This window comes from Prorops nasuta, unplaced genomic scaffold (assembly GCF_024137725.1).
Source record: "Prorops nasuta isolate Cenicafe-Biocafe unplaced genomic scaffold, Cenicafe_Pnas_1.2 PNAS00003, whole genome shotgun sequence".
Lineage (NCBI taxonomy): Eukaryota > Metazoa > Arthropoda > Insecta > Hymenoptera > Bethylidae > Prorops > Prorops nasuta.
Genome location: NW_027116800.1, coordinates 6,258,076 through 6,285,395, shown reverse-complemented (window position 1 = coordinate 6,285,395; position 27,320 = coordinate 6,258,076). Strand labels below are relative to the sequence as shown.

Sequence of the window (27,320 nt, the reverse complement as noted above, 5' to 3'; positions counted from 1 at the left end):
AGAGAGAGAGAGAGAGGAAACAAAAAATAGGGGTAAGAAAAGAGGGCTTGTGTGTGTGTGTGTGTGTGTGATCGAAATGATAATTAACATTTTAGAATTAAATTTTTGTTTCGCTACTGATTTTTCTCGTCCGCGTTTTTAGAATACACATCGAATTGGATTGGATCGGGGATATTCTGGAAGAGCTTGGAGCAACAGTAGTATCGACAGGAATGGTGGAGGTGCTGCGAAAAATGACAGCTTCGATAATCGGTCCAGTCTAGGTCGATCCAGTTGGCGAAGGATTATGGAAATGCTAACGTTTCCTAACAGGCTACCTATATAGTATACCGCTGCTATACGCACGTGACATTTCTCTCTCTTATATAAATCCTCGAGTACTTTTTTGAAGAGATAACCAATTCTGTAATTTATCCAGTTTGGTCAGATTCGATTTTCGATGAGTCATGGAAACTGTGTATATAATATTTATTATATATCCTGTCTACTAGTGCACGTGACATTCCGTTTGGATAGATTTTCAAGTATACTCTTTTGAACAAGTAACAGATTCGATAGTTGATCCAATCTTATCAAGAGAGTTGTGATGTGTGTGTGTGTGTGTGTGTGTGCTAGTACACGCGACATGTCTGACTTAAAGTACTTTTTCGAAAAGATAAAAAATTGCCTAATTTGTGCAGTACATATGTCAGGATGAATTGGCGTTCGGATCATAAAAATCCTGACGTCTTTTCCGTCGACTACCTCTATATATTAGCACGCGTGCCATTTCTTTCTTAAATAAATTGCACAAGGTACCTTTCCGAACGTGCTTCCGATATTAGAGCAATTTTCAAGATTAACGCCAATCTCACGATCGATCGAGTGTTTCATAAAAAATGCACCGTAAGAAAAACCTAAATTCGCCTTCTCTCGTTACAGCGTAAATTAATATAAGCATAAATCTAGATAAATGGACTCTACACGAGTTCACGGCTGGTAATAAAAGCTATACCTATAGATTTTTCCTTGGCTCGTTAAATTTATTTATAAGCACAGCGCGGTAAGAAAAGTGGCAATTAGTAGTTAAGAAGTATCGATCACAGCGACTCGTTCAGTGAAAAATGTTTGCCATCGTTCCAAGAGAAGTCATTGCCGGGGTAAATGGTGGTGACTGGAAGCAGACGGCAAAGCTAATAAAACGGGGTTCGCTTAACAAATGTACTTTTTGCCTATCGCATTTCGATTTAATTAACAATTTAGCCGGCAGGTCGTCGCGCCAATTATTTTCATCCGTCACAATTGATGCTCGACCAGCTGAAAATTGTCAACGCGTAATTTTCATCGGTCCGAAAATTGCTGCTTAGGGAAAAAGCTTCGGTTTTATTAAAAAATTTCCAGAGAATTCGCTGCGGAGATTGGTGCAATGCAAGAGTATGAGAAGTATTTTAGTTGGACGATCGTCGTGATTGGAAGTGGATGGAAAGTCGAAAGCTTTTAGTGTCATCAATCTGCAGTGCTTCGCTTCGCTCCGCATAAATTTAACGACGACGAAATACCTGAAAGCTCAGCTCTACATATGTTAATCGATCGACTTTACGGACAACGCGCGACGTCCATTGTGATTTTTTCCCCTTTCCTAAAATTACAATGACAATCGTCAGTCTGCGCTTTGTAATCTACGACTATCGTAAATTTACATTAGACAGCAGGGGAACAAGTTGCCCCTTTGAAGCACACATATTTCCGTTTAACGGAACTAGTTGAAATTTGCTATTCTCTCGAAGCTTGTAGGGGGAGGGGATTGGAAATTTAAAGTTAAATTTCCAAACCGATCAAATGATCAAATTTAATCAGATCCGGTTCAATTCTCATAATTTCACCGTCATCTTGCGTCCGTAATTGTTAAATTTGAAAATCGTAATCTCAGCGACCGCAAAAACTACCTTCCACCAATTTTCGAACGATTATCTCAAAAACAAAAAAAACATTGTCATTTTATCAAGTCTCTATTTTGTTTATAACATTTGTACGATGAATACTTGTCCCGTGTTCCCTCATCATTATAGTAAAAAAATAATGCGAAAAACCAAACAACATGCAAATAATCCAAATGAAAGCTAAACACTTTGGATTGCCACAACGTATACTTGAAAAAGGGACAAGTACTACGAAATTGTGAAAAAATTTTAATTTACATCAACAGTCGCTGTAATTCTGACAACGGAGTGAAATGGTTTTACGTTGAAAAAAGAAAGAAAAAAAAACAGGTGAAATTCCATGGAAATATTTCGAGTCGATATCCTTGGATTGTGACCAAGTTGATGGTAAGAATTTGCAATAGGGGCTCTCTCTCTCTCTCTCTCTCTCTCTCTCTCTCTCTCTCTCTCTCTCTCTCTCTCTCTCTCTCTTTTCGTAGGCTGTGATTTTACGCTTTTCATGCGATCGAATCAATATACAGGCAGCCTTGGCATGGAAGGAAGGAAGGACTCCTCTCGACTACCCAATGCAAAATTCTCGCTCTCTATATAGTATGAAGGACGTACACATGCATACACGCGAGTATAGTAATATATATGTATATATGTGCGCTCTAAAGCTAGTCTTCTTGAGTTTCTCATCTCTCCGATCGTACGAAAGATTATCCAATCCCTTCTTATACCTATAGACACACACACACATATATATATATATATATGTGTGTATAGCAGAGCACATGTATACTTAGGAAAAATTGTCCATATCATCTGGTAGGATTTTCTTCTCTGTTCTCCTTCTTCCCAGTGGTATTATTAGTCGAGTAAGTCTTTCTTGGGAAATCTTTGAGAGAGCAAATAACGGAGACTCGACTCTTTTTATCAAACTTTTTTTCGCTAATCTCCTTTGCTTTCTCTCACTTTTATTCCTCCAGCTTTCTTGATACACGTAACACAGCGCAAAGCCACTGTTCTCTTGGTTTAATTTGATTTATAGCCGGCTGAAACGGACGACGGAAATTCGTAGAGAAGAATCGACTGTTCCACGGGGGAGGAGAGGAGGAGGAGGAAGCGAAGAAGCGAGGATAGAGAGCGGAATACAAAGAGGATTTTTTTGAAACGGAGAAAGCTCGGTGGAGGAAGAAGAAGCGAGGTTGCATCGTGAGGGATTGCAAGTTCATAAGCTTCCTTTGGCGATGCTCGCTAAAAAGAGATGAATCAGCTGGCTGAGGAGCAAGAAGAGGAATCATCCGCTGGAAAAGGATTTTCAGTCGGAAGAGAGAGTGGAGAAAATTTGTACGGTTCTGTGTGCCCTTTCTCCCTCTCTCCTCCACACGCGAACACTACTGCAGACAACGAGAGATTTTCCAATTGCTTCCTCGGCCAAATTCCGTTTACATCCATTCCTCCTCTAGCAAGTTTAACTCGTTCAAAGCATATACGCACCGAAATGCGGCCAAAATTCCAACATTTCTCACTCCAGCGAAATATCACGTCATGCAAAAAGCTTACCTGATTTTTCTGGAGCTTATCGACGTCACCGGAAGTCTCCTTGGCTCTCGGTAGCTTCTCCTTAACGGACAAAAGCTTCGGCTTCCGTTTCGATTTTCCATGACGCAATTTGACGGTGACCGCCTTCGACTTGAAATTCTCGGCGGGGTAGACGCAAGTGAGCATTTTTAGCGGTGGTTGATGGAGGGGGGGGGGGGTGGTGGTGATAGATATATATATATATATATATATATATATATAGCGAGAGAGAGAGAGCAGAGAAAAGATATTACGTGGCGTATAGTCCAGTGGCTCTTGCGAAAGAGCTCAGGGTAAGAACTCTTCTGGCTTTTGGTAGACTGAACCTGTTGAATTTACGGCGTTACGGCATCCTTCCACGAAACCTGCCTGCCGCTCGATTCAACCGTAAACTTTTCTTGCCCCTGACTACCCCTCACATGTAGAATTCTATTTTTTAAAGAGAAAAAAAATCCTATGAATTTTCCAGCCCTGATATTGGTGACGCTACTATATATATATATATATATATGTATCACAGCTGAAACGAAAAAGCCTTTTGTTATAATTTCGCAGTTCTCCAATGATTCTTTCCCGAGGGATTATCCCGGTCGCGATGATTGTTTCGCTCGCGTGTGGCTTTCTCGTTTCAGCTAGCAGCAATATCGATAATTGTCAACGCGAGTCCCAGCTGGCTGACTCGACGAGTGAAAAGAGCCGCTCTTCGTTACAAGCTTCGAAATAGTTTTCAGGAAAACCCTCTTCGACAATAACGAGTTTCCGAGTGACGGTGCGTTCTCGACAAATTTTTCCCTCGCCAACTAAACACGGAAATGACGGGTGAGCCTCTCGTCTGCATTCGTCAACGTCAGAAAATCACTCCTAGTCTTCTTCGATCATCCCTATTTTCATCCTTTTCACAAAATTCCAAAAGGCTAATTAGATTGCTGCTCGAGATGAAGATTCATCGAGCTCGGACTCCAGACCAACCGAAATGTATTCTACAATGTTTTCTACATTCGTCAAGGTCGGAAGATAAATCGCAGTCTTCCTCGATTATCCCCATTTTCATCTTTCTCACAAAATTCCAAACAACTAATTGGATTACACCTTCTACTCGAAGATTTATGGAACTTGGATTTTAGACCAAGCGAAATGTATTCTGACGTTTTCTATACATTATTTAATGAATCGTTAGCTTGGTGTATATACTAGTAGCGGTGAGAGTTCGATAACCAATGGCTTCAGTTAATTGTTGATATTCTGCCCAGCTTCCGAATTTCCGCTTCCCAAAACACAATTAAATTTAACGAATTTCCCAATTGCCTCTAATTAATCTCTTCCAATTAAATTTATCATTGTGCCAATCATATATTTTCAAAAAAAAGAATTATTTCGGATAGCAAGGTTGATATAAGAAAATTGTTATATGTGGTAATAAAAGGAAGTAAACGCAAGAAGACTGAGAAATCTGAAAAGGGACAACGGTGGAAATTTCCTTCCGGTAAACATTGAATCTGATTCCGCCAATTTCCGAGAGTTTGCTGCGAATAGGCGTGGAAGAGGAGGGAGGGGGAGGGATGTCCGCCGGCGGACGTTCGTCCGTCGCTGGCGCGAATTTTCACGGGCAAACAAGCCAGCGCGGGTTCCGTATTTGTTTTAACGCGGTTAATGCAATTATTGCGCTTTGCAAATCAACCCCCTTGACAACAGCATGCAAGCATTTTTCCGGAAGAGAAAAAGCAGAAATAACATTTTTACTATTGCGCTTTTTGATATTTTAATCCATTATGCGAACAATCGTCCGACTTCAAACGTCCAGTGAAACTTCCCGGACACGAATTTATTTTCAACCGACTCGTTAATCATTTCACTTATGGTCTCTTCCCAGTTTCTCACGCGTGCCAACGCTCCGATCCAACGAATTAACGTTTCCTCCTGGTTTTCGAATAAAAAGTAACTTTGTAAGAAAAGCGGCAAAAAATTCATACTTTCCTCCAATCGATTTATTCTTTGTTATTACTGTTATTAAATTTTTTCTTCGTGGCGGTATACAGCTGGAGAATATTGGTATGGAGGTCCCGAGTCCAAGTTGAATTCTTATTGATATCGCACGAATATTGCCTTTGTTCAGAATCGTCACGTATATATAGTATAGTAGGGTGGAAGGAGGGGGGAGAGCTCAGAAATTCAACGTGTATTATATCGTGCGAGGAGCTAAATCCGAACCATAGAGAAGACAGCAAATTATCCTTTCTTTCTTCTTGTTTTCCAGTAAAAATCTACCTTGAGAAAATCTGCAAAAAATCAACCCTTCCTTCATCTATTTTATCCTTTCTTTTTACTCTTATTCAACTTTTTCTTCACACTGGTACATAGCGAGGGAATATTAGTGGGGAGAACTCGAGTGTCCAAGTTTTGAGTTCTTATTGATATCGCGGGAATATTGCCTTTGTTCAGAATCGTCACGTCACGTATATATATATATGTATATATATATATAATATGGGGAGGGTGAATAGCTCAGAAATTCAGCATCCACTATATCGTGTGCGAGGAGCTAAATCCGAACTATGAAGAACGGAGGAAAAAAAAACAAGTAACGGGAAAAATACCTCTCACAACTATGTTTAATTAAAACGCGATGAGTAAACACTGCAAAATTTGGTGTTGCACCAAGCTAGTAATGAGATGTGAGCGGATAATGGTGAGCAACCAAACGAATAAAGCTGCATTAATTGTTGTCTTTATATGTTTATTCCGTGTGATAAGTGGAAATTTCAAACGCATTTCTCTCAATTTATATGTGAAAATAGCTCGTAAAATTCAGAGAAGAGACAAGTTTTTAACAAAATTGAAATTTTCCAATTAGAATTTCATTCTCTTCTGCAACCACACACACTCTCTCTCTCTCTCTCTCTCTCTCTCATTTTATCTTCCTCTCCTCATAATTACGCGTTGCTTTGTTAGCCGATAGAGAGAGAGAGAAAAAAAAACAAAAAACAGAAAAAAAAGAAAACACACATTAATCTATCGTTTTAACTCGGTTTTAACTGGAATTCTCGCACGAGTGTTTAAAAAGCTAAGAATATTGGCCCTTATCGGAAAGATAAATTTGCCAAATGGTTGTATCGAAATTTTTAACGAGCATAGACACTACTCGAGGAATACGAGCAAATTAGATAAATATTGGATTTGAATAAAGCGAGGAAAATCTGGGAGAATCGGTTAGTTGGTTTAAAGTGAGCGTAATGGTTAATGGTTCGTTTGAACAAAGTGCCGATAGGTTAAATTATTAGAACATTTGTGTTCTACGAGCCGTGAAGGAGGAGGTAGGAATTGAAGTTTGCTTACACCGGTGGAGTTTGGGGGGGGGGGGGGGGGTATTAGCAACTAGAGCTTTCCATACATAAAACACTGTTAAAAGTTAGTCGCCATATTTTGCAAAGACGTTGCGTTACACCACCGCTCTCCTCACGGATTATACATATATCTCGCAAGTTTCTAACTTATCAGGAGTAACTTGTATAATTTACCTGCTATCCTCCACCACCGATTGAAAACTGGAGGAGAGCCGAAAGTGCTCGTTGATAAGATAGCGTGAAGGAGAAAGAATTTTTCGATCGAACGATCCACGAGTTTTCGTTTTGCGAAATTAACGTGCGATTTTGGAGAGAGGAGAGTCAATCGATACATATGCCAACTATCGTTGCTAAAATAATACGTGAATTGCAGCAGCGGAGCGGAGATTACATTGGAGCAGACGAAGACAATTTTGGAGCATGTCCGGAATAGATTGCTATTACACCGTAAATTGCATTCATTGAGACGTTTGTGCGACATTGGTTTGGTTTGTCAAATAGGATCTAGCCCATTAATTGATTAACGAGTGATCTTGCAGATGACTTTGATTATTCCCTTTGACCTCGGCCAAAACACGGCACACCAGCCAATTTACGAGGAAAAAATGAAACTTTTTGCACGATCGTAATTCGACAAGAAGAATGTTATTCTCGCGCTTGATTTATTTAGCGATTTCGATGTCACGTCGTCGGTTTATTTCTGCTAGAATTCTGTCGAGCTAAAATTATCAACTTTGCTCCTCGTCTTACCACAACTCAATTTTATCTATCGGAAAATTATCTGTACACACACAACGAAGAAATGTTTCTACTCGTGGATTCTTTTTGATAAATGAATAACGACATGGTGGAAGAGGCAAGCGATTACATATGCTCGGTACGTTTTGTTATTTTTGGTGCTGGGTCATTAGTTGTGTTTCCCCCGAAATCAGCAGGTGGACCCGTCCTAACGCTGCCCTAACGCGTATTTTGATTTGAAATGAAAAAAGAGTCTGCGCGATGCTCGGTCAGCTCGAGAGAGCTCGTTCTTCACACCAGAAATGACCATTTCATGATACTCCAATAATCACTTTTATCTCGGTTTCGGAGCCAAAATGTCCATCGATCCAACATAATTCCTTCGTAATTTTAGAGTAAAATTCATCCTTATATGCACTTCTCAACTATCTACTTTTTAGCAGAGTAATTTCCAAAGTAATGGAGTGGAATATACTTCGGACGCCGTGAGACAAAAAGGAACCGGAAGTAAAAATGGACAAATTTATGGCTTTCGAGCAAATGATCCATCGAACGTTACACAGGAAGGTCTGCGGGAAAAGATTGAGGGAAAGTTCAGCTGGTGAGAGAGTTAATGAAAATGTAAAAGTGGAAGAGACAGTGTGGAATGGTAGAATAGTGGAGGAAACGGGAGAATTTTTAGCGATGAAAGTTTTGCGCGGTGGGAATGGCAAGATTGCCATTAAGAAGACCTTGTCCTTTTCTTCTTGAAAACATTCGACTGGACTGTTGCACGAAAATTAACGGACACTGACGTCTGCCATCCATCTTGTTGTTTCGGGACTTTGGACGTAACGGACGGAAGAGGAGGACCGATACACGGCTCTTTCCTTGCTCCATGCACCTTACGCCTCGAGGAATTGACCAATTAAACGTTGCACTACCAACCGCTTAACGACTCATACAACTACAACTCTGTCCCTTTAGTCGCGTGGTTAAACGTTAAAGAGGAGAAACATTAACGAACGCTAATGAGCTATTCTCTCATTTTCACCAATATTTCTCTAATATACCATGTAAGACGCGTGGACTGTTTCTGATGCTTTGATCGACTCGCAACGCTTTCACCTACTTAAATGACACAATTAACGAAGCGAGTAAAACGTTAATATGTGTACGTGATTTGTTTTACCGAACACTCGTTACTTTACAAAGATTCCTCCGACTTAACTTGTGACAGAAATGAGCAATTCTCATTTCGACAAATATTTCCGTAATATTTGGTGTAAGCAGCCACGTGGTGGCTGGTCGCTGATTCACCCCTGGTCAATTTACAAGAATGCCCCCAAATCAACTTAAAAGGGGAAATACGAAGAATTGTAATTGGGAAAAATATTTCTATAAGACTCTATGCAAGGCACGTGGTGGCTGGTGATCTACCGGTCGACTTGCGAGGATTCCTCCAAGTCAACTTACACAGTTACACGTATACGGAACACACAGTAAGCTGTGTGCTAAGAGAACGCGAGTGCGAAGGTGAGTGGCGTGGCGCGGTGTTTCAGTGGTGCAGCAGCACCGTGCACGTGCATAACTGTTTTCCGCCACGGTATGCAACGCTCGCGCATTATGCAGTTTAACTCAAATGTCTACGAGGTGTTCCCATGTCTGCTCTTTTATCTCTCCTCTTCCCTCGCGCAAACGTCACGCAAAGAAATTTCAGAAAATTCCTTCTCGTCGATTTTCCCCTGTGTTTCCCCTGCTAATTTCGCGCGACAATGTTGCGCCGCGTCATTTGGAAGGTGACCATTTTTTTCATCAGCTGCCAGTGGTTGTATGGAAAATTTGCTGCAATTTAATTGGCATTTCAGTTAATAATCGAATGCCCGAGGTTCGACGAGGTGAAAACGCGCGCGCGTTGCCGTGTTATTGTTATTTAGCAATATCGACGAATGAGTGGGTTCGAGGATCGCGAAGGGTAAACGAACGCTCGTGCAGCGGCGGAGCGCGGCGGTAGTTTGTCGTGGTAAATTCGTGGAGGTCGATGCAAGTGTGCCGTAGGAGGACCGCCAGTCGCGTTTATGACAACAATGGATAGTCGACCGAACAAAGCACTTTCTTCTCTCATCCCCATCTCTCTCTCTCTCGCGCGCACTCTTGGCGCGTTCAAACTCGCTTCTCTATTCCCGACCGTGGCAAAAACTCGAGCAATTTAATAGCTGCGCTTGCAAACATTCGCGAGCTTTGCTCACTTTTAATCAATCCTTTCGGTACACCGCTCCTGTATTTTCTCCTTCGCTTCTTCCCCCCTTCCCCCCCGTGCTATTATAAATATTCGCGATTAATCGGACAACAGAAAGTTTCTCCGTTTCTTTTCAAGTGAATTAAAAATCCTTGAATGACGTTTGGACAGATTCGCGTGATTCATTTTTTTTTTCAACGCGTCCGTGTATAAATAGCGACTTGATATCAACGCCGTGCGAAGGAGAGAAAATCAAATTTAACCAGGAGGATGAATAAGAGAGAGAGAGAGAGAGAGAGAGAGAGAGAGGCGTAGAAATTTCGATGAATCGAATTCCATGAATGAATCGTTGGTTTCGTCGAAGCAGTGACGAGTGACGAGTTGAGGGGTGGGGGAGCAAGGATAAATGTGTAATTCATGAGGAGAGACGAGCAATGTAAGAAGGAGGAGTTTGGTAGCGCGTGGGCAGAGGCAAAGATCTGTGCCGAGTGCTGCATTAAATGATTATACGTAGTTATTTAAGGGCGGAGGTTATAATGCTCGATCTACTTGGAAAATAGGCCAAGTGAGGTGGAACGTAATTTCCACCAAATCCCGCTTGAAATTAAAACCACTCGTTATACTCTGTGTTGTAAGTGAGAATTTAACGATGCGTCTGTCATTGAAAATAATTTAATGTGGCAAAAAAAGTTGGCTAGACAGATGAGTGATAAATTGTTTTCAAACTTTCTTTCGAGCATTGTCGATAAACAGAAGAAGGGTGAAAAGTTTTCAAGCCAGAGCCATTTTCCATATTTGTTCTCCATGAAATTTCTTTGCTTCTTATTGTTCTCGAGGTAGAATTACGCTTGAAAAGTTAATCGACGTTAGTTTTTGTGGAAGCTGCAAATATAAAAGTGCATTTGATCAGAATTTTCGCTCTGAAAAATGTTTCGTTAATTACCCACTAGAAAATATATATTTAAAGTATTTTTTTTTTGTACACATATGTTTCATGGTTTTGAAAAATGGGCAGTTTTTTATACCCTTGTATTTTCACAAATAATATTCTATTCGAGGAACGCTGAAACACGCAAGCTACTACGTTGATCATTCTAAAATAACTTTTGCAATTATTTTTAAGCAGTATTTGTGGATGTTTTTTTTAAAAGAGAGTAGCCTGAAGCTTGCGCGATCGCTACTGTATATCTGAGGCGAACGCGATGCTATCCAAACTGATAAATAAGTTTGGAATTAAAGCGTAACAGCTAGTTTCTTCTTGTAAAGAATCCAACAAGTTTCGTGTACTATTATATGGGTATGATAAAGAGAGAACAAAAAACCAAACTTTGGTTGTGGTGAAATTTTATTGTTTTCGAAGCAATAATTAAACACGAAGAATTACGCTACGTTAATATTTGCATATAATTAACACAAATAATTATTTATAATTCAATTAGAAAGGGGTTATCTCCGTTGATAAATAAGTTGATAATCAAATCGTAAAAGATCGTAGTATTATGGTTGTAATAAAAAGAATGAATGGCAAAACTTTAAAATTACGCTGAGATTTTATTATTTCCGGAGTAACAATGAAGTGTAAAGAATCGCACAATGTTGTTTATAATCTTGAAATATTAATATAAATAAAAAATAATTACTAGTCGAGAAAGGCAGTATCTACGCTAATAAATTAGTTTGGAATTAACATGCAATGAGACTAGTATCTTCTTCTAAAGTATATAAAAAGTTTCTTCGTAGAATACACGTACGTTCATGATAAACGGAACGAAGAAAAAACCTCAAAATCAAGTTGGAATCATTTTGTTTTGAGAGCAACAATTGAGTACGAGGAATGATATAAAGCTAATCTTTGCACATAAACAAAAAATAATGCTTATATTCTCGACGAAAGGCAGTATCCACACTTACGAATTGATAAATAAATAACTCGTGAATCTTCGCACACAAAGAGACAAGTGTCTTCCTGTAAAGAACACAACGAGTTTGATCGTGGAATTATACAATTACAATGAACAGAACGAAGAAAAACCCTCGGAATCAAGCTGGACTGCTTTTGTTTAGGATGCAGGAATCAAGTACAAAGAAAGACACAAAGTTGATGCTTGCATAAAGAAAAAAAAGAAGAAAAAAAACATTGATTATATTCTCGACGAAAGACAGTATTCACACCGACGAATTGGTAAATAAATAACTTTAGATCGACACACAAAGACGAGTGTCTTCCCGTAGGAAGAGAACCTAACAAGTTTGAAAAGTTCGTCTTTGTGTGTGTGAAAGATGCGAATGTGTTTGCGTCGGTTGTAGCTTACAAGTTTAATGCGAACAGCAATCGCAAGTGCGAACAAGTTCGATTGGACTCGGAGCGAAAAATCTCGCGGGAAAACTTGCAGGATGCAGTGCTATCTCGCGAGGAATTCCTTTAACAGCAGTTATTAATCTCTTGGCTAGCGTTTCTCGCTCGATTATGATAATTGAAAGTACTCGATTGGTCCGCGTAAACGGGATTTCAAAAATTTAGTTAATGTTAAAGTGGAGAAAGAGACGCACTATTGCGAATTAATACATTTCAATATATAGATAAGTGAAATTTACGAAGCGGAAAGCGAAAATCGAAGCGGTATTAGTAGTTTGAATGCAAGTTTATGGAGTAAGCCTGTAAAGCATGGATAAATCTCGCAGTCGGTAGCATTAGGAAGTTTGGTTGGTTGGTCGGTTGGAGGGAGCAAACGTAGAGGAAAGTAGCTGCGAGGAAAGGGTAGGTGGTGGTGGTGGTGCCGCCTTTGGTTGGATCTTAGTGGAAGAGTTGCGTCGAGTGGTAATTTATCGTCGCGGTTGCAATCCCGTAATGGTGTGGGAGGTGTTATCGGAACGGTCCGGTGACAATTACTCCTGCCTTATTTCCACCTAGCCGTCTAGACTCGTTTTCAGGGAAAAACGAGGGAGGGAGGGAGAGAGAGAGAGAGAAAAAAGAGCGGGAGACCGTCCCAGCTAGACACTGCTTACGATAAATCGTCCAGTGCGACCGGTTAAGCCCGTTCTCTATCATCCCTGCCCCCAGCGATAAATTCCTGCAGGAAATTGGGAGGATTTTTATTTATTTTTCGAAACAATTTAATTCCTCCATGCTTTTCGATTAGAGTGGCAATATTTCAAACGATATATACCTACGTACGTGACGCGAACGTCTGCTTACAAAGAGACAATAGTGCTAATTGTAATTACAATTACGAGAAACGCACTTGGAGTAATTAGGGGTTTAAAAAATCGCCTCTGTTTTCCCCAGTGATGCAACTCCGTATTGTGTGTGTCAGCCTATATAATTTCTCTCGCTCTCTCCCACGACTAGTGTAATGATTTATTTAACAAGCACCGTCGTCCCGCACCGAGCTTCGCACATTCACAAACTAATAAGCTTCTTTTAACCGCCTCTCGCTCTCCCCGGTGCTTATTCAACGCGTGTATCGGTTTTAACACTCGTGACGCAAAAATCTGTGACTCTCTTATTGCGAGTACGCGGAAAGGCAGAGGGAAATTGCGTGAGAGAATAACCGATAACCATTCGCCTACGCTACGATTTTTATTCGGCACGCTCATCGTCACTCGGAAAAATTGCAACCCTACCGATCGATATTCTCCGCGGGGTATCAAAAGATACTTCCAGCGATGATAAGGAAGCCCCGGGAAGTGATCCAAAATCCAAGCAGACCCGATTCATTGGTGAACACAGAATGAGTAGGTTACCGGGGAAAAATTGCTGTATGCAGAATCTATCTTAAGGTCAATAACATCGGCCGACCAATAACACTCGTTTATTCCAACTGTCGAAAGCAGGCTAAAACGTGGAAAGCGAAGACTCCGAGAGTTCACCGAATAGAGGAGGAAATAACAAAGTTTCCGGCTAAGCGTGATTTATAACGCTGGAAGACTGGGACTTTTTTATAGACCTTTTGAAATTACTGAAGAAAATACGAGGGTCGACCCTTGGCAAGCAGAATTTCGTTTATAGGGAAGATTAAGCGAGGAATAGTGGCCTTTCTGCGTGAGAGGGTTGATTATTGGCGAAAATGCACGAGTCTTGCCTCGAATGGTACGTGACATGTCGCGAAAATATGTAAAATCACATCACAACACTCGCGCACGTGACCGCGTGAGGATGCGAGGGATTAGGCAGATGCCGAAAGGGGTTGGGGGTGGCGTTGACAAACCGGAAGAAATTGAATTTCAGAAACGTCGGAAAGTAGTAATCGACACCGGTCATCCGACCGTCCGGAGACCAGGTTCAACGAGAAACTGCGTGATTTTGCCGCTGTGCCGAAACGCCAAGCGCGGGACAGCCCGTTCGTCTTCGCTCGGCCCGACTCGGCCAGGTTCGCGAAGCCTCGCCGTCGTACGGGTGAGCTCGGCGAGGCTCGGCGAGGCTCGGCGCCGGCCGGACTTCTCTCGACACAGTCGACACCACAGGCAGCAGAATCCAAAGCCGACCAATCACTCCTTCGCTGCCATTCTCCTCGCTCCACCACGCTGCCGTCGTCGTCGCGCGCGCGCGTCGTCGCTGTCTCGTTATTTCAAAACGAATTTCTTCCTTAAATATCGTTTCCCTTGATTAAATCGATATCACTTAACAATTGCTATCGACTGAACCAATTTATTCCACTCATTTTTTCCACTCTGTATCCGTATCGTCGTAAAATTGCACTTTTAGGTTAATCGAACATCCCGCACACGGTCGTCCTGTACGTCTCGTCGACTTTATTGAGCAAAGTGGCTCTGTACGTGTGTGCATTTTCGTAGGCTAACTAATTATTGGCTAAGGTAAGAGAAAAGTGTCTAGGTGTACTCTCAGCCCACGTAAGAAGTAGGGGCACTGAAGAAAGGGGCAATTACGCAAAGTACGTTCTCCTCCGACGAGGTGCCTCGCAATGAGAAATAGCGGAAAGCGAGGAAACAAATTATGGGTAAATGTGTACGAATCTCCAGTGACTCGAGGAGAGGTATATACACATATAAGAAAAAGATGGACGACGAGTTGTCTGGAGTGGCTGCTGTAGAAATATGGAAGAGGAGATGGGGATGGGGGACGGGGCACACGAGTGGAGATGCTTTATTCTTGCGTTTGTTCTGCGCGTTGTTCTCTGTTAATTACGTACATGACCTTCCTCGTGGTCTTTCTTACTTTCCCGCGAAAAAGTCGTTGCTTGCTTTTCTGCTACTTTGCTCTTGCCACTCGAGTTGGATGGTCTATAGGCCAATTAAACGAAAACCTAGCCGGAGGAGAAAAATGTAAATTTAAATAATGCAGTAAAAGACTTGTGGAGGATGAATTGAAAAACCGAAACGGATGGCTTAAATCTTCGCGATCGGATAGAGGGGATTAAAAAGTAAACTATAATAGAGTTATCGCTCTCTCTTATTATCGCTCGCGCGCTTATTTTTCCCCTTACGGAAAAAACGTAGAAGAAGCGTTCTAGCGCAGTGAGTTTAAACAGAAGCTTTGTGCGTTAATTATAAGAGCATTAGTAATTCTCTTGCTAACGCTTCGGATAATTATTTCGAGGGACACGTTCGTTAAATTCACGGGTCTCGTGCGAGAATATGTTGATATTAAATTCTCGGCGTCGTCAGAGTTAGGTCGCGTGACAAGAAATAATGTGCGAACTCTGCACCCTGTGCAACGGTAATTTCTGTCGAGAACTCTACCTGCTGGCCTGTCGCTAGGTTAACTAAGTGTTCCAAAGCGGCGGTCAGATCGCGGTGCGATTCTCGCGCACTCTACCCTCGAGCTTTGCAACTTTCTATATTGGGGGAATCCCCTTGAATATCAGATACATCGAAATTAAAGGCTAATATTATTGAAATTAGTTTAATAAATAAAGCTTCATTTATTGTACAGGGTATTCCACACGAACGATGGCCATGCCAATACCATCGGATAGGGGACAAAAATCCAAGTCAAATAGTTGTAAACAAATTTTTGCTAGCACCCTTGGTTAAAAAGTTATTTGCAATTAAAGATTATCGATTATACAGTAGCCTTTCTTAAAGAGGAAGATTGTTTTGGTCGCATTATTAAGGCCAAAAATGCTAAGATTCCTGTGAATAAAAATTCTAAGAAAAACACAAAGCCAAACATACATACACTTGAGACTATTGATGTGGTTGAAGGCCGATCGGCAGTTTCGAGTGCAAGCGCCATAAAAACAATCAAACGATAAACACACCATAGGCTCAAGTGGATGTTTGACTTTGTGTTTTTCTTAGTATTCTAATTCACAGAATCTTAGCAGTTTAGGCCTTACAATGCAACCAAAACAATCTTTCTCTTTAAGAAAGGCTACTGTAATTAATAATCTTTAATTGTGAAAGTAACTTTTTAACTAAGGGTGCTAGCAAAAAAGTTTTTGGAACTTTTTTACTTAAATTTTTGTCCCTTGTCCGATAGTATAGGCATGACCATCGTTCGTCGGACACCCTGTATATATATACATATATATATATATTTAATAATACTATAAATATACAAATCAAGTTTTCTCGAAATTCACTTAAAAGAGAAGAGTGTCCGAGAAAAAGAGGACGCGATGGCATTGCAAGTATTTTTCATCACTGGTGTTCAGGGAAAATGTAAAACGGCCCTTTCGGTAAATTGGAGTAAATAAATAAGTGCTCACAAGAGTATGTCAATTAAATTGGGTGAATCTATGGAAGAAAAAATTGCTGGTAGAAAATAGCCGGACAGGTTAATTTCACTCGCAGTACCAAAGTTTTGTGGAACGATCAATGAGAAGAGAAGAATTCTTATCGAGTATTAAACGAGAGAAAGAATAAAGGGTCAGGGAAATCAGGCAAATAAAATTAAGAATCTAAGGTAATTTAAAGGGACGAAGAAGTTGAATTGAACGTAGAAAGGAGAGAGAGAGAGAGAGACTTGAAACTTTTGAAAGAGGCAAAGGGAATAATTATCTGAATTGAATCGAGCAACGAAGCAGCGATCGACCAATTAAAATTCACGATCGGCTTGTTATCGCCAGAAGCGACATTTTGATACCAATCCCGATAATTCAGGAAGATTGAAATGACCATATTGCACGTCCTAGCAGGTTAAAACTGGATTGCGGGAGAGAAGAAGCAAGGCTATGTAAACACGTAATAAACTAATTGTATACAAATTAAATAATAACGAGACTAAAACGCGAGACACAATTTGTCCTGACGAAAAATTCATGTACGCTGATAAAATATTACTGTCGTGATTCAGTTGCGATTACAATCAAAATTTCGGGCAGGGATAAATTGAACGTTGGCTGGTTCAATTATGAAAGTAATCAGAGCGCGTTAAAATATACGCGGCGCGTTCCAACAGAAATTTTGCGGCTCTCTCTCTCTCTCTCTCTCTCTCTCTCTCTCTCTCTCTCTCTCTCTCTCTCTCTCTCTCTCTCTCTCTCTCTCTGTCATTTCGCAGTAGAGTAGCCACCGCTGGCGTGCCCTCTGACCGTTGGCGTGGCGCGCGCGCGCGCTCGCCGGATCCACCAAGACCACCGTGTCCATTCATTTTCGCGGGAAATAATCTTTAATATCCCAGCCGTGAGACGTTCATTTCGATGAATCCGTTCGCCAGGGAACTAAAGGGCTTCCCTTGAAAATAAATTCACTTTGAAATTATTGCGTTAAAAAACCTTGATGTAGAATTACTGCCGTAGCGCTTTTTGCTCGTCGTTGCTAAAATCTTTCCTGAATTCGTTTAATGGACGTTACAACTGGGCAAAGTGGCCAGAGATTGTCATTAAATCGTGTGATCGAATTAACATTAATTTAACCGGAAGTAACGCGTTTTCGAGCGAGTACCGAACGTTATTGGATTTTTGGTTTAATTGAGACGAGGCAGGTGCGATATTGCTACATGACTCACTAATTGCTCCGAAGAGTAGCAAGCGATCGTATGTTTTTGGATCTTCCCTGTCGTACGCGTCTATGGTATCCCCAAAATTGTCCTCGTCGTTGTTAAAAATCTTCGTAAATTCGCCGAATGGATTTTGCAACTAGCCGAAAGAGGGAAAAATTGTGACGAACAATATAATGGAACGAGCATTAATTTAACCGGGTATAATAGGTTTTGAAGCGGGTATTAAACGTTATAGGATTTTCCGTTTAATTGAGACGAGACAGGTGTCGTATAGCTACGGGGAGGGGGGAGGGGACTTACTAATTAGTCCGAGGAGTTGCGGACAAGGATACGTTGCGCGCGGAGATCTTCCCTCTCGTGTCTATAAGGGCTTCCTTGATGAAAGCGTTCACCGTGCAGCTTCGAATCTGGTCCAAAGAGCTCTACGACTGCTCTTCGTCCACCCACGCTCGGTACTTTTACAACCGAAAGAATCTTCAAACAAAAAATCCACTTATTGATTTTCATAAAAAGTTTGACACTTTGAGAGGAGAATGATAATGGTCGAGAGACGTCGTTTGGTCAGCTGCAATTCCAACGGTTTTTCAGTCGAACAAACGCTGCATTCATGGGGGCCAGCCACGAATATCCGTTTTAAGACTGCAAACCGCTGGGCGCACGTGTTGCACCATCTAATCTTTTGTGGGGCGTTCGTAGGACAAAGCGGAATACCAATAGCACAGATTTATCATTCCCTCTCTTTCCCTCCTTCCCCCGAATCGTCCAACTATATAGTTGCTCGTGCGGCAAATACGAAATACGAAAATCACGAGATCCTTCGTTCTCTGCGCCCCTAACGACTCTTTTTTTTTTTTACCAAAGACACACTTACCTCCAAACGAGAAGCTTATAAGAGATTTCTCCATTATTCCTTTTTCACCCCGGGAAACCGCGCGATAAAGAAAAATCGCAGAAATACTCGAGCTAGTCACCATTTATCAAGCCCTACGTTTAATCAAACCTTCCCAAAAGGAAAAACTGCAAAAACGTATCAACTGTTTCTAATTGTTTATCCTATACCAACGCTATACTCGAATTATCGTGGACGAGTAGAAAAATTCTCCAAAGAATTTCAGAAACGTGTGTCGTCGAGAGACACGTGGCAAGCAGCAGTCTCTTCAGCCCCCCATCCACTCCTAATACGTTCGATCAAACTTTCTCAAAGGAAACGAGAAACAGTCGTCCGCGTTTCCAATTATTTACCTTATTATTCCTAATTGGATTATCGCGGACGAACAAACGAATTATCCTAAAATTTCATGTTACAACAATAAAAAGCGCGATGATTAAAAAATACACGCACACAGGGAAGAATTTCACTATACTAGTCACTGTAAAAAAATTCATCAAGCCACGTAGCAGATGGCGATTCAGCACGAAAAACACTACTAGAGAAATTCATTAAAAGAGCTTTCGGTAGAAATTCATTAAGCCGCGTCACTGTACGAGTTCATTAAGCACCGTCCGAGAGCTTACACACGTGTGTGTAGCAATTACAGAAATTGCAATTAGGAGGAAACAATGAAAAATTTGGGATAATTAATATTTTGTCGGTTGCGCTGGAGATTTATCGAAAGAGCGTCGATTACGCAATTGCAGCGCGTAATCGCTTTAAGGTAGGATGGTGGGTGTGGAGAGGATTCGTTTGCGAGAGAAGCGTCGTGCGCGCTTGGTTCTGCTCTGGGCATTCGTCCGTTTCACAGCTATTTGCGTTGCGTTTGGTCGTTCGCGTGCTCGTCGTTCGAAGTTGGCGTCAGCAACGGCTGGCAATACCGAGTAGCGACTGACTCATAATTTACCGGAGCTTATTGAACAGCGCGAGTCGCCCCGTTACCATGGTCACCAACCAGCAACAACAACAATACACGACCACCGATACTATATACATATATATACACATAGAGCAGTAGTGCTACTTTGCCACTGGTGCCACACGGCTGAAAACAGAGAGGGAGGAGCTCGCTTTGCAGCACCAGCACCAACACCGCTCGGATCCAACTTTCATTTAACAGATTTAACTGCCTCTTAGACCCTTGAGCCTGGCCCGCGCTGCTCGCTAACCATACACAGCAACGAGTCGTCGAATACAACGTTAAATTAGAATTAAATGAAACTCGACGAGATGATCGAGCCGCTTGGAAATAACTTATTACGATTACTCGCATTATTAATAGACGCATCCGTAGGCGCGCGTGCACGTTGAACGATGGAAATACGGGAGTTGTGAAAAGGAAGCGTATCTGGTCGACCGCGCGAGCGGCCTCCGTGCCAAAAGTCGTGGTATACGAGATCGCAGCCGTCGGGCCTGTCGAGGTGGACAAAAAAAATGGCAGCCGTAGCCAAGTTTGCCGGAGAGTCTTCGAGATGTACTACAGAGAGCGCGGGATGGGACTGAATTAGATGAGGGATTCCGACAAGTTGATCGTCCACCGGCACTTTCTAGCTGCGCTAATATTTGCCTATTAGGTCAACTTGATATTTACGAGCTCCCCTGTAATTGGGACGGCTAGCTGGCTCTCTCTCTCTCTCTCTCTCTATACTCTCCGAAACGGACCGTTGGGATGCTACTCGACGTGACGCGACGGCACACAACCGTCCCTATATATATATATATATATTCCTTTTCCTTCCCCCTCGCTGCGCTTACCTTGCCACCACCATCCTCTCATAACGGAATAACGCATTATGCTAGGGATAACATTCACAAATTCCTTCCTTCTACCTTGCCAGATTTCAGCAGCAATTTGCAAATAACGCTGTCGGACATTTATGAAAAGGTCGTCCCCCGGTTCTAAAGAGACCCAGCCGACCTAGCCGTACCTGTACACAGCAGCTTTATCCCAGTCGACTGTAGTACCTCTCTTCCAAAATATTTCTATGCAATCGCAACATTTTCCAACCGCTTACGTCATGGCGCATCAACGTAATGCATATATACATGCACACAGAGTATAGAGATTCCAATCGATTTCACGAGGGGTTAACAATTTAATCGTCGTGCGCTCTACGTGTCTCCCTACAGAGGCCAGATTTCCAAATGGATCTACCAAAGGACTCCCGGATTCTCAGAGTCCGTTCGTTTATCGGATCACCGTCAACGATACGACGGCCGGCTCGAAGGATCAAAGCTTCGCCTATACGCTCCACGGCAAAATTCAACTAGCCGCGCAATAATGGACCTCTCGCCAATTCCAGATAAGTGTCTCGGTCGAGTATTACCGAGATTTTTATACCTTAGCTAGCTTGCTCAGCAAGATACGAAACAATCTCGTAAAAGCGACTCTCTTTGCGATAAAACAATAAAAATTTCCTTACCCTCCACAATTCTTCTTTTTTTCTCTCCCCAACTTTCGTAGAACGAGTTTCAAGGTAAATGATAAAAAGTGAGATAGCTGTGAAGAGATTAGCAGGTTCATTTAACTTTCGAGTAAGATTGGTAATTAAATTCTTTATCTGAGAAAAGAAGTGGGAGTTTGCTGCCAAGTATCGCGCCCCAAGTTTGCCGAATACTTTTCCTTGCCCTGATATCTGAGGCGCGAGGGGGAGGGAAACGAGCCTTGATTATTAGGGATTCTGCACTATGAAAATTGCAGGAATACCATTGGCAGAATTTCTATGAGAAAAGTTATTATTTTCAACCGATTATATTCTTATATTTCTCTCATTTTTATATTTTTCATTACGCGAGAGTCGGTTGTTTCTTCAGAGTCTTCCGACGCTGTCTACCGAAATTTGTGCGAAAAACCAAACGATGAGAGCCATGCGAGCGATACGAATCTCGAGTTGGCCAAATCTTTTTTCCGTCCTATCGGAGACGAGATGGAGACAAACGTTGACTATTATTCCTCGGAGGTTTCTATTGTTTCCATAGAATTCCTGGCGAATATATAACCAAACGATAATATCGATGAGAGTCATAAAGCATATATACGAATGGCAGTTGAGATGGTTGAGATTTCCCGTAATGAAAATTATTGAGAGTATCGCGTGAGATAATGAAAAGCGAAGTACACGTGCAACTAGCGTGCATCGAATAACGATCTATGGTAATTTGGATGGAAAACTTGCTGCTTGGACGGAGGGAGTATCGATAAAGCCTGGCCATAACTGTTATCATACATACGCATTCGCTTGTAACGACTGGGGGAAACGAGTAGTCCGATGAAACTTTGTCATTTGCACTTGCAAATTTCTCTTTGATGCAACTGTATGTGTAGCGGAGAAGGCTGGTCGGCTAGCAGAATTCGCAAATTCAAGCGTTGCGCGTTCCATCGAAAGTGAGAGAAAAATTGCAAAGTTGGTGTAAATCTCAAAAGCATAGAAAATATGGTCGCTTGGAAGAGAGGGGGAAGAATTTTGCTGGAATCTGCGAGTTGCGACCACTCTCCGGAAATAAGTGCTACGTAAAATAAGGATTTCCTCCTAAGAGACCAAATTTATTCCAAACGCGTTCCTCCTCCTCCCCAATCCCCATCTCCGAGGCTGGCCGCCCGCTCTCTCTCTCTCTCTCTCTCTCTCAAGCTGCGGGAGCTTAATCGAGGAACAAGCCGGCTCGCCTAGCAGGGAATATGGGTGACGCGTGCCCATGTGTGTCTGTGTGTGCGTGAGCAACAGAGGGAGAAAGAAAGATCCAGCACGCGCACACGGAGAATTTGCGAAACGAGAGGGACGAGAAGGAAATTAAACGACCGTTAAAGTACTCCTTTGCCTAGTAATAACCCACTTGATATCCACGCGTTACAGACACATTTTTAAATTCAATCTCCAAGCTCCGCCGATGATAGGAAAATTTTCCAATGCCATAAATTTCCCAAGTTTTATCATCGTGAGAATTATATGGATGTTATTCGAGAGAGACCAGTTGGTGCTTATTGTTAAAAATAAGGGTATAAATCGCGCGTACTTTTAAAGCGTTCGCACACGTGCAGAGTAGGTGTATCAAGCGGTTCGTTCGGTACAAATGTAATCCAGTCAGAGGTCACGCGAGGGACCATATCCCAGCATAGATTTCACTCGTTTGCAAAGGCCGCTATATAGCAATACATGCATAGGCGTAAAATCCACAAAATCACCATTTTCTCCCGCGCGATTACGGCATTTAACAACGCGATTCGCCGGGGGAGAGGAGGAGGGGGGGGGGGGGTTGGAATTGGTTCGAAGGATTGCAGTTTACTCGTTATTTATGGTGCGCGTTTCATTATTACGGGAGTATGGAGGGTGAATCTTCATCGAGTCTCGCGTGCACTTTGAAATTCTTGCAGGCAGGTTGGTGGTGAATCGACGGTCGTTGCGCGCGAGGGATAAATCAAGCGATCTCGCGGTAATGAGGGAATCTCGTGTTGGAGGGAAAGAGGAGACGATATGAAGATCAGTAGAATTTTATTGGAAAAAGAGGAAGGTACGAGCAGCGTGGGTGAGTCGTTTCGGTATAGTTACGGGACGACGGTTATTTGAAGGAGGAAGAAGGAGATATAGTTGTGCATGCGGTCCGGCCGGGCAGTCCTGACCCTCGGCAATTGGTGAGAGACCCCCTCCCCCATTCCATCCCTCGCTGTGTAGAAGAGGAAAAGCGAAACTATTAATATCTTTGATAGTCCGTTAGCTACCCCGCAGACTCTCTTCCGAACTGTCCCTCCAACAGGTACCCCAACTCGGGGAATCCCTTATAACCACACCTATACTCTCATCCTGCTCCTCTCAATTCTCCGCGCACAGTTTCGTCGGCCAATCGTTCCAGCGATCAATTTCCTCTCTCTCTCTCTCTCTCTCTCTCTCTCTCTCTCTCTCTACCAAATTAATTCAATCCTCTTAATCCCCGTAATAATAATATCATCAAATAGAATTATGAAATTCCTATATTAAATTCATGTTCGCCAACTGGCGAGAAATTGGTAATTGGCAATTGAGGAGGACGAAGATGAAAAAGTTGATCATGGCTCATGGCTTATTGAAAGTTTGCTGTTATAACTAAGGGGATGGGGTTATATGAAGAGAGGAAATGATTGAAATTAAAAGTTGGCTTGTGGTCCGGGCGACTCCTTCTGGCTCACTTTTTCGTATTTTGGCCCAAGAGGATAATCGAGTTTGCCAATAAGCGAGAAGCGCGACGCAATTATAGTCCGACCGGTAAGTATTTGCCTAACGCGACTCGCATCTTCTCGAGAAAACTCACTCGTTGTTTCGAGGAAATAAAAACAGTTGTTCCTTCTCCCCGCATCGATATTTTATTCTTCGAGAGTTTGCTTATCAGCGCGAGCGCCTCTCGTACTATTATATGAGATATGCTCGGGTGGTACGGTGAATACCGGAAGCTGGAGTCCCTCGGGATAAGGAGAGCCCCGGCCCGGTCGGTCGACGTAGCTTCCAGCAAGATTTCTAATCAGCTGGCGAAACTCGAAATACTCGAAATGTATATAACCGTCCAGTAATGTAATTCGGCGCGCTGGATGCAGTCCCGCGGTTATGTCCAAATGCTAATTTAGAGCTTCAATTATCCCAACAATTAATTCGGAATTAACTCGAAACTTATTCAAAGCCATTAGTCGACTCTTCTTCTTCGTCTTCTTCTTTAAGAAACGAGTGCTTTTAAAGAGGGATATAGGAGTAGGGTGAGTTTCTTTTTTCACGTAGATATATTAAAAGAAGGGAGAAAAAAGGAGGGTCATTGATAAATGGCTTTTGCGTCACGCTGACTTTTCTCGGCCTTTAAAAATCCACGTCTGGCTAGTGTATCCTTCTATTCTTTGGATTTGGACAGGAAGCAGAAGGTTGCCCGATTCTCCGTTGAGCAAAAGCAATGGCGGCGGCGGCGGCGGCAGGTACCACTATGGAATGCCTTTCGGCGCGTATACGACTCTTGGAATTTTTTCCCACGAATGCTAAGCCGCTGAAATCTGTCCCGCCCTAAGTGGCTTCGCTTCACGCTTCGAGCCTCTCCTACCCCACCCCATCCGTCACCAAAACACCTGTTCCCCCCCCCCCCCTCTCTCTCTCTTCCTGCATCACTACTTTCACCTCCACTCCACACAATTTCTCCCCATTCCGCGCCGAGTTCATATTCTTTGCACTCCACTCGTATCCCTTATTCGGATCGACGTCTTCCTCCCTCCTCCTCGAAACGTCAGAGACTCGGTCCAGTGGCGCTATCGCGTAAACGACCGGTCGCCATTTAGGTAAAACCAGCCGATGATAATTCGAGCCCTTCGCCGCACTCTAAAAGTCAAGGAATTCCAAGAGAGCTCTTCCAACTCGTAAAAACCTAATTTAATCTCGATACAGATTTAGTGGCCGTAAAGCATATCCGTGGAAATGTCTCCGAGGATCCTTCCCGGATCTCGCTTGGTATTTCGAACGAGAGGCTGATTTATTTAATTTGTTTAAGTGATTGGACTTATTAAGCGAGGGATCGACTATCTCTCCTCGAGAGAGTTTTACGTCTCCCATCACTGACTTCGTTAAGGCTTTATCCGGGAGAAGTGAATTTTAGGATGGATTATGCGCGGGAAAGCTCTTCAGGAATGAAAATGCATCGCTGATTTTGCATTAGTCGAGAGAGAAAATAGCAGAAAACAAGAAGAGACGAATTAATATTTCAGAGTTGCTCCACTGACACAATTATACACGGCGAGGCTTGCAATTCGGACGTTGAGGAGAGATAGGGTAGGGTGGTGGTGGAGTGATTTTTGTTTGAGATATTGGAAGAGAGGGGTAAGTGGGGGGGAGGGGGGGGGGGTAACAGATCGATCAAACGTTGGTAGAAACGCTTTCGGGTTATACCGGTGAGCCATGTGTCAATATGGATCGATACGGTTGAGAGGATACGCCAGAGCGAGGAGACAGAAAGCGGTATGTGCATATAGTATTGGCGGTACCACGCAGCCGTGGAATATTTATATAGCCGGTGAATCGCTCGGTAACGATCCCTACTTCCGGTCTCGCCTCTTCCTCCTCCGACACCAACGACGCCATCTTTGACACCCTCCCTCCCACCCACACCGTAAGCTTCGAACACTCCGTTAAACTCGATTCGCCTTTCATCAATTGACTTTCGTCCGTAAAGGGAAACCCAATGAGAGCAGCCCTCGATATATATATATATTGTTTCCTTCGCGAGAAAACGATTTCAAGATATTGCGCAAGAGAGTCGCGTTTCATCCGAGAGCCCGTCGAAGCGTCTTAAAAACATTTCCAAAGCAATAAAGCTGATAAAGGAATGAAATATTTGTGCCTCTGACAGAATGACGAGATAAAAAATGGGTAAGCTGCGGGCACTGGGACTTTTTATCGAGGAGATAGCGTGGCTGGAAAATTTGGCAAATTCCAAAAGTCTTTCTTTTTTCCTCTTCCCCCTTGTACTTTTCGCTCCGACGACGTATACTCTGCAGAAGCAGCTGGCTTTTAACGTATTGTTCGCGTCCCTTTAAAGAGCGGTTCCGCGAAACTTGAAAGGCCTGCGCGCTTTGCGATTTAACCCACCTCGTGCAGTGCGCGCCGCGCGAAAATGAGAATTCGTCTTACCTTCCTTCCCACTACTCTCACTCACCGCAACTGCTCCAATTAACTTCCTATTTGGCGCCTGTGTCTTTCATGCAAATCTTCACTGACGTATAATAGCCGGGAGGCTATGATGAAAGAGTGCGGAAAATGAGAAACCGTCCGACTCAGCGTCCTTTTCCCCTCCAACCGGTGCTAAACTTCTGCCTGAAATTTTCATACCCCTAATTCGCTCTCTTCTATTCTTACTTTTCCATCTATTTAGTTTTAATCGAATATTAGCTATATACTTGTTATAATAATAACAATTTTTTTCTCTTTCTAATGCGAAGGAATTATCGTCCCCTCGTTTTTGACAAAGATAAAACTCGCTTTGAGAAAACATTGTAGGCTTGATTCGCTCGGTTTCACGCGTCAGGGAGTATTTACTCTCAATTAAATATCAGCTGCTCGCTAATAATACAAATCTTTTTCTGGTACTATTGCAAAAATAATTATTCCACGCGCAAAGTAGAGCTGTACATTTTTCATCGAAATATTTTCAAGCTTAATTCAATCTATATCTTACGTCACGATGTAGATATTTTTAATCGAACGTCATTTCTATAGTTACCTGTTAATAATAAAAATCGTTTTCCAGTACTATTGACGAAACGATTAACTTTCCATTTGATATTTTGCTAATTCTAATCCATCTCATGTTTTACAACACCATGTATTTATTTTCGACTAAACGTCATCCACTGGTTAATAATAAGAATCCGAGTAAAAATCCCCTTTTGCATTACCATCGATAAAACAATTAAGGCACATTTTTTTAAAAACACTAAATTACGGTCTGAAACTTTCTTAAGCATAATTCATGATGTTTTTTCCTCAGGAAGTATATTTAATCTTTCTTGGGCATTAGCTGGCTCGCTCGTATTAAAAATCATTGACTCTGTGCTGGACTGTGGGAAAGATTATTATTCGCGACTCGATCGCATAATCGATCGCACGTGACTGAAATTGCCAGAGAGAGAGAGAGAGAGGAGGCGAAGGTGAAAGCGAGAGGAGCGGGAGGGGGGAGGACGGCCGGTGACCCTTGGCTATTAGGGTCGAGT

The 27,320-nt window shown here is 42.3% G+C and overlaps 1 protein-coding gene across 10 annotated transcripts in view; it reads right to left on the bottom strand.

The window, feature by feature from the left end:
* The window catches only part of ASPP (Ankyrin-repeat, SH3-domain, and Proline-rich-region containing Protein), a 70,197-nt gene that overhangs the window by 23,540 nt on the left and 19,337 nt on the right, over positions 1-27,320 (bottom strand). Inside the window, exons 1-2 of one of the 10 annotated variants that reach the window (XM_066747441.1) lie at positions 13,730-14,048; positions 3,468-3,914 (exon numbers count right to left, since the gene is read on the bottom strand). The exons of 5 other annotated variants lie outside the window; for them this stretch is intronic. In XM_066747441.1, coding sequence (XP_066603538.1) covers positions 3,468-3,632 — 165 coding nt within the window. In that variant the 5' untranslated portion in view covers positions 3,633-3,914; positions 13,730-14,048. Of the gene's footprint in view, positions 1-3,467; positions 3,915-13,406; positions 13,619-13,729; positions 14,049-18,556; positions 18,734-27,320 lie in introns of those variants that run through there. 4 more of the 10 variants (XM_066747440.1, XM_066747442.1, XM_066747447.1 and 1 more) reach the window with 4 other exon arrangements.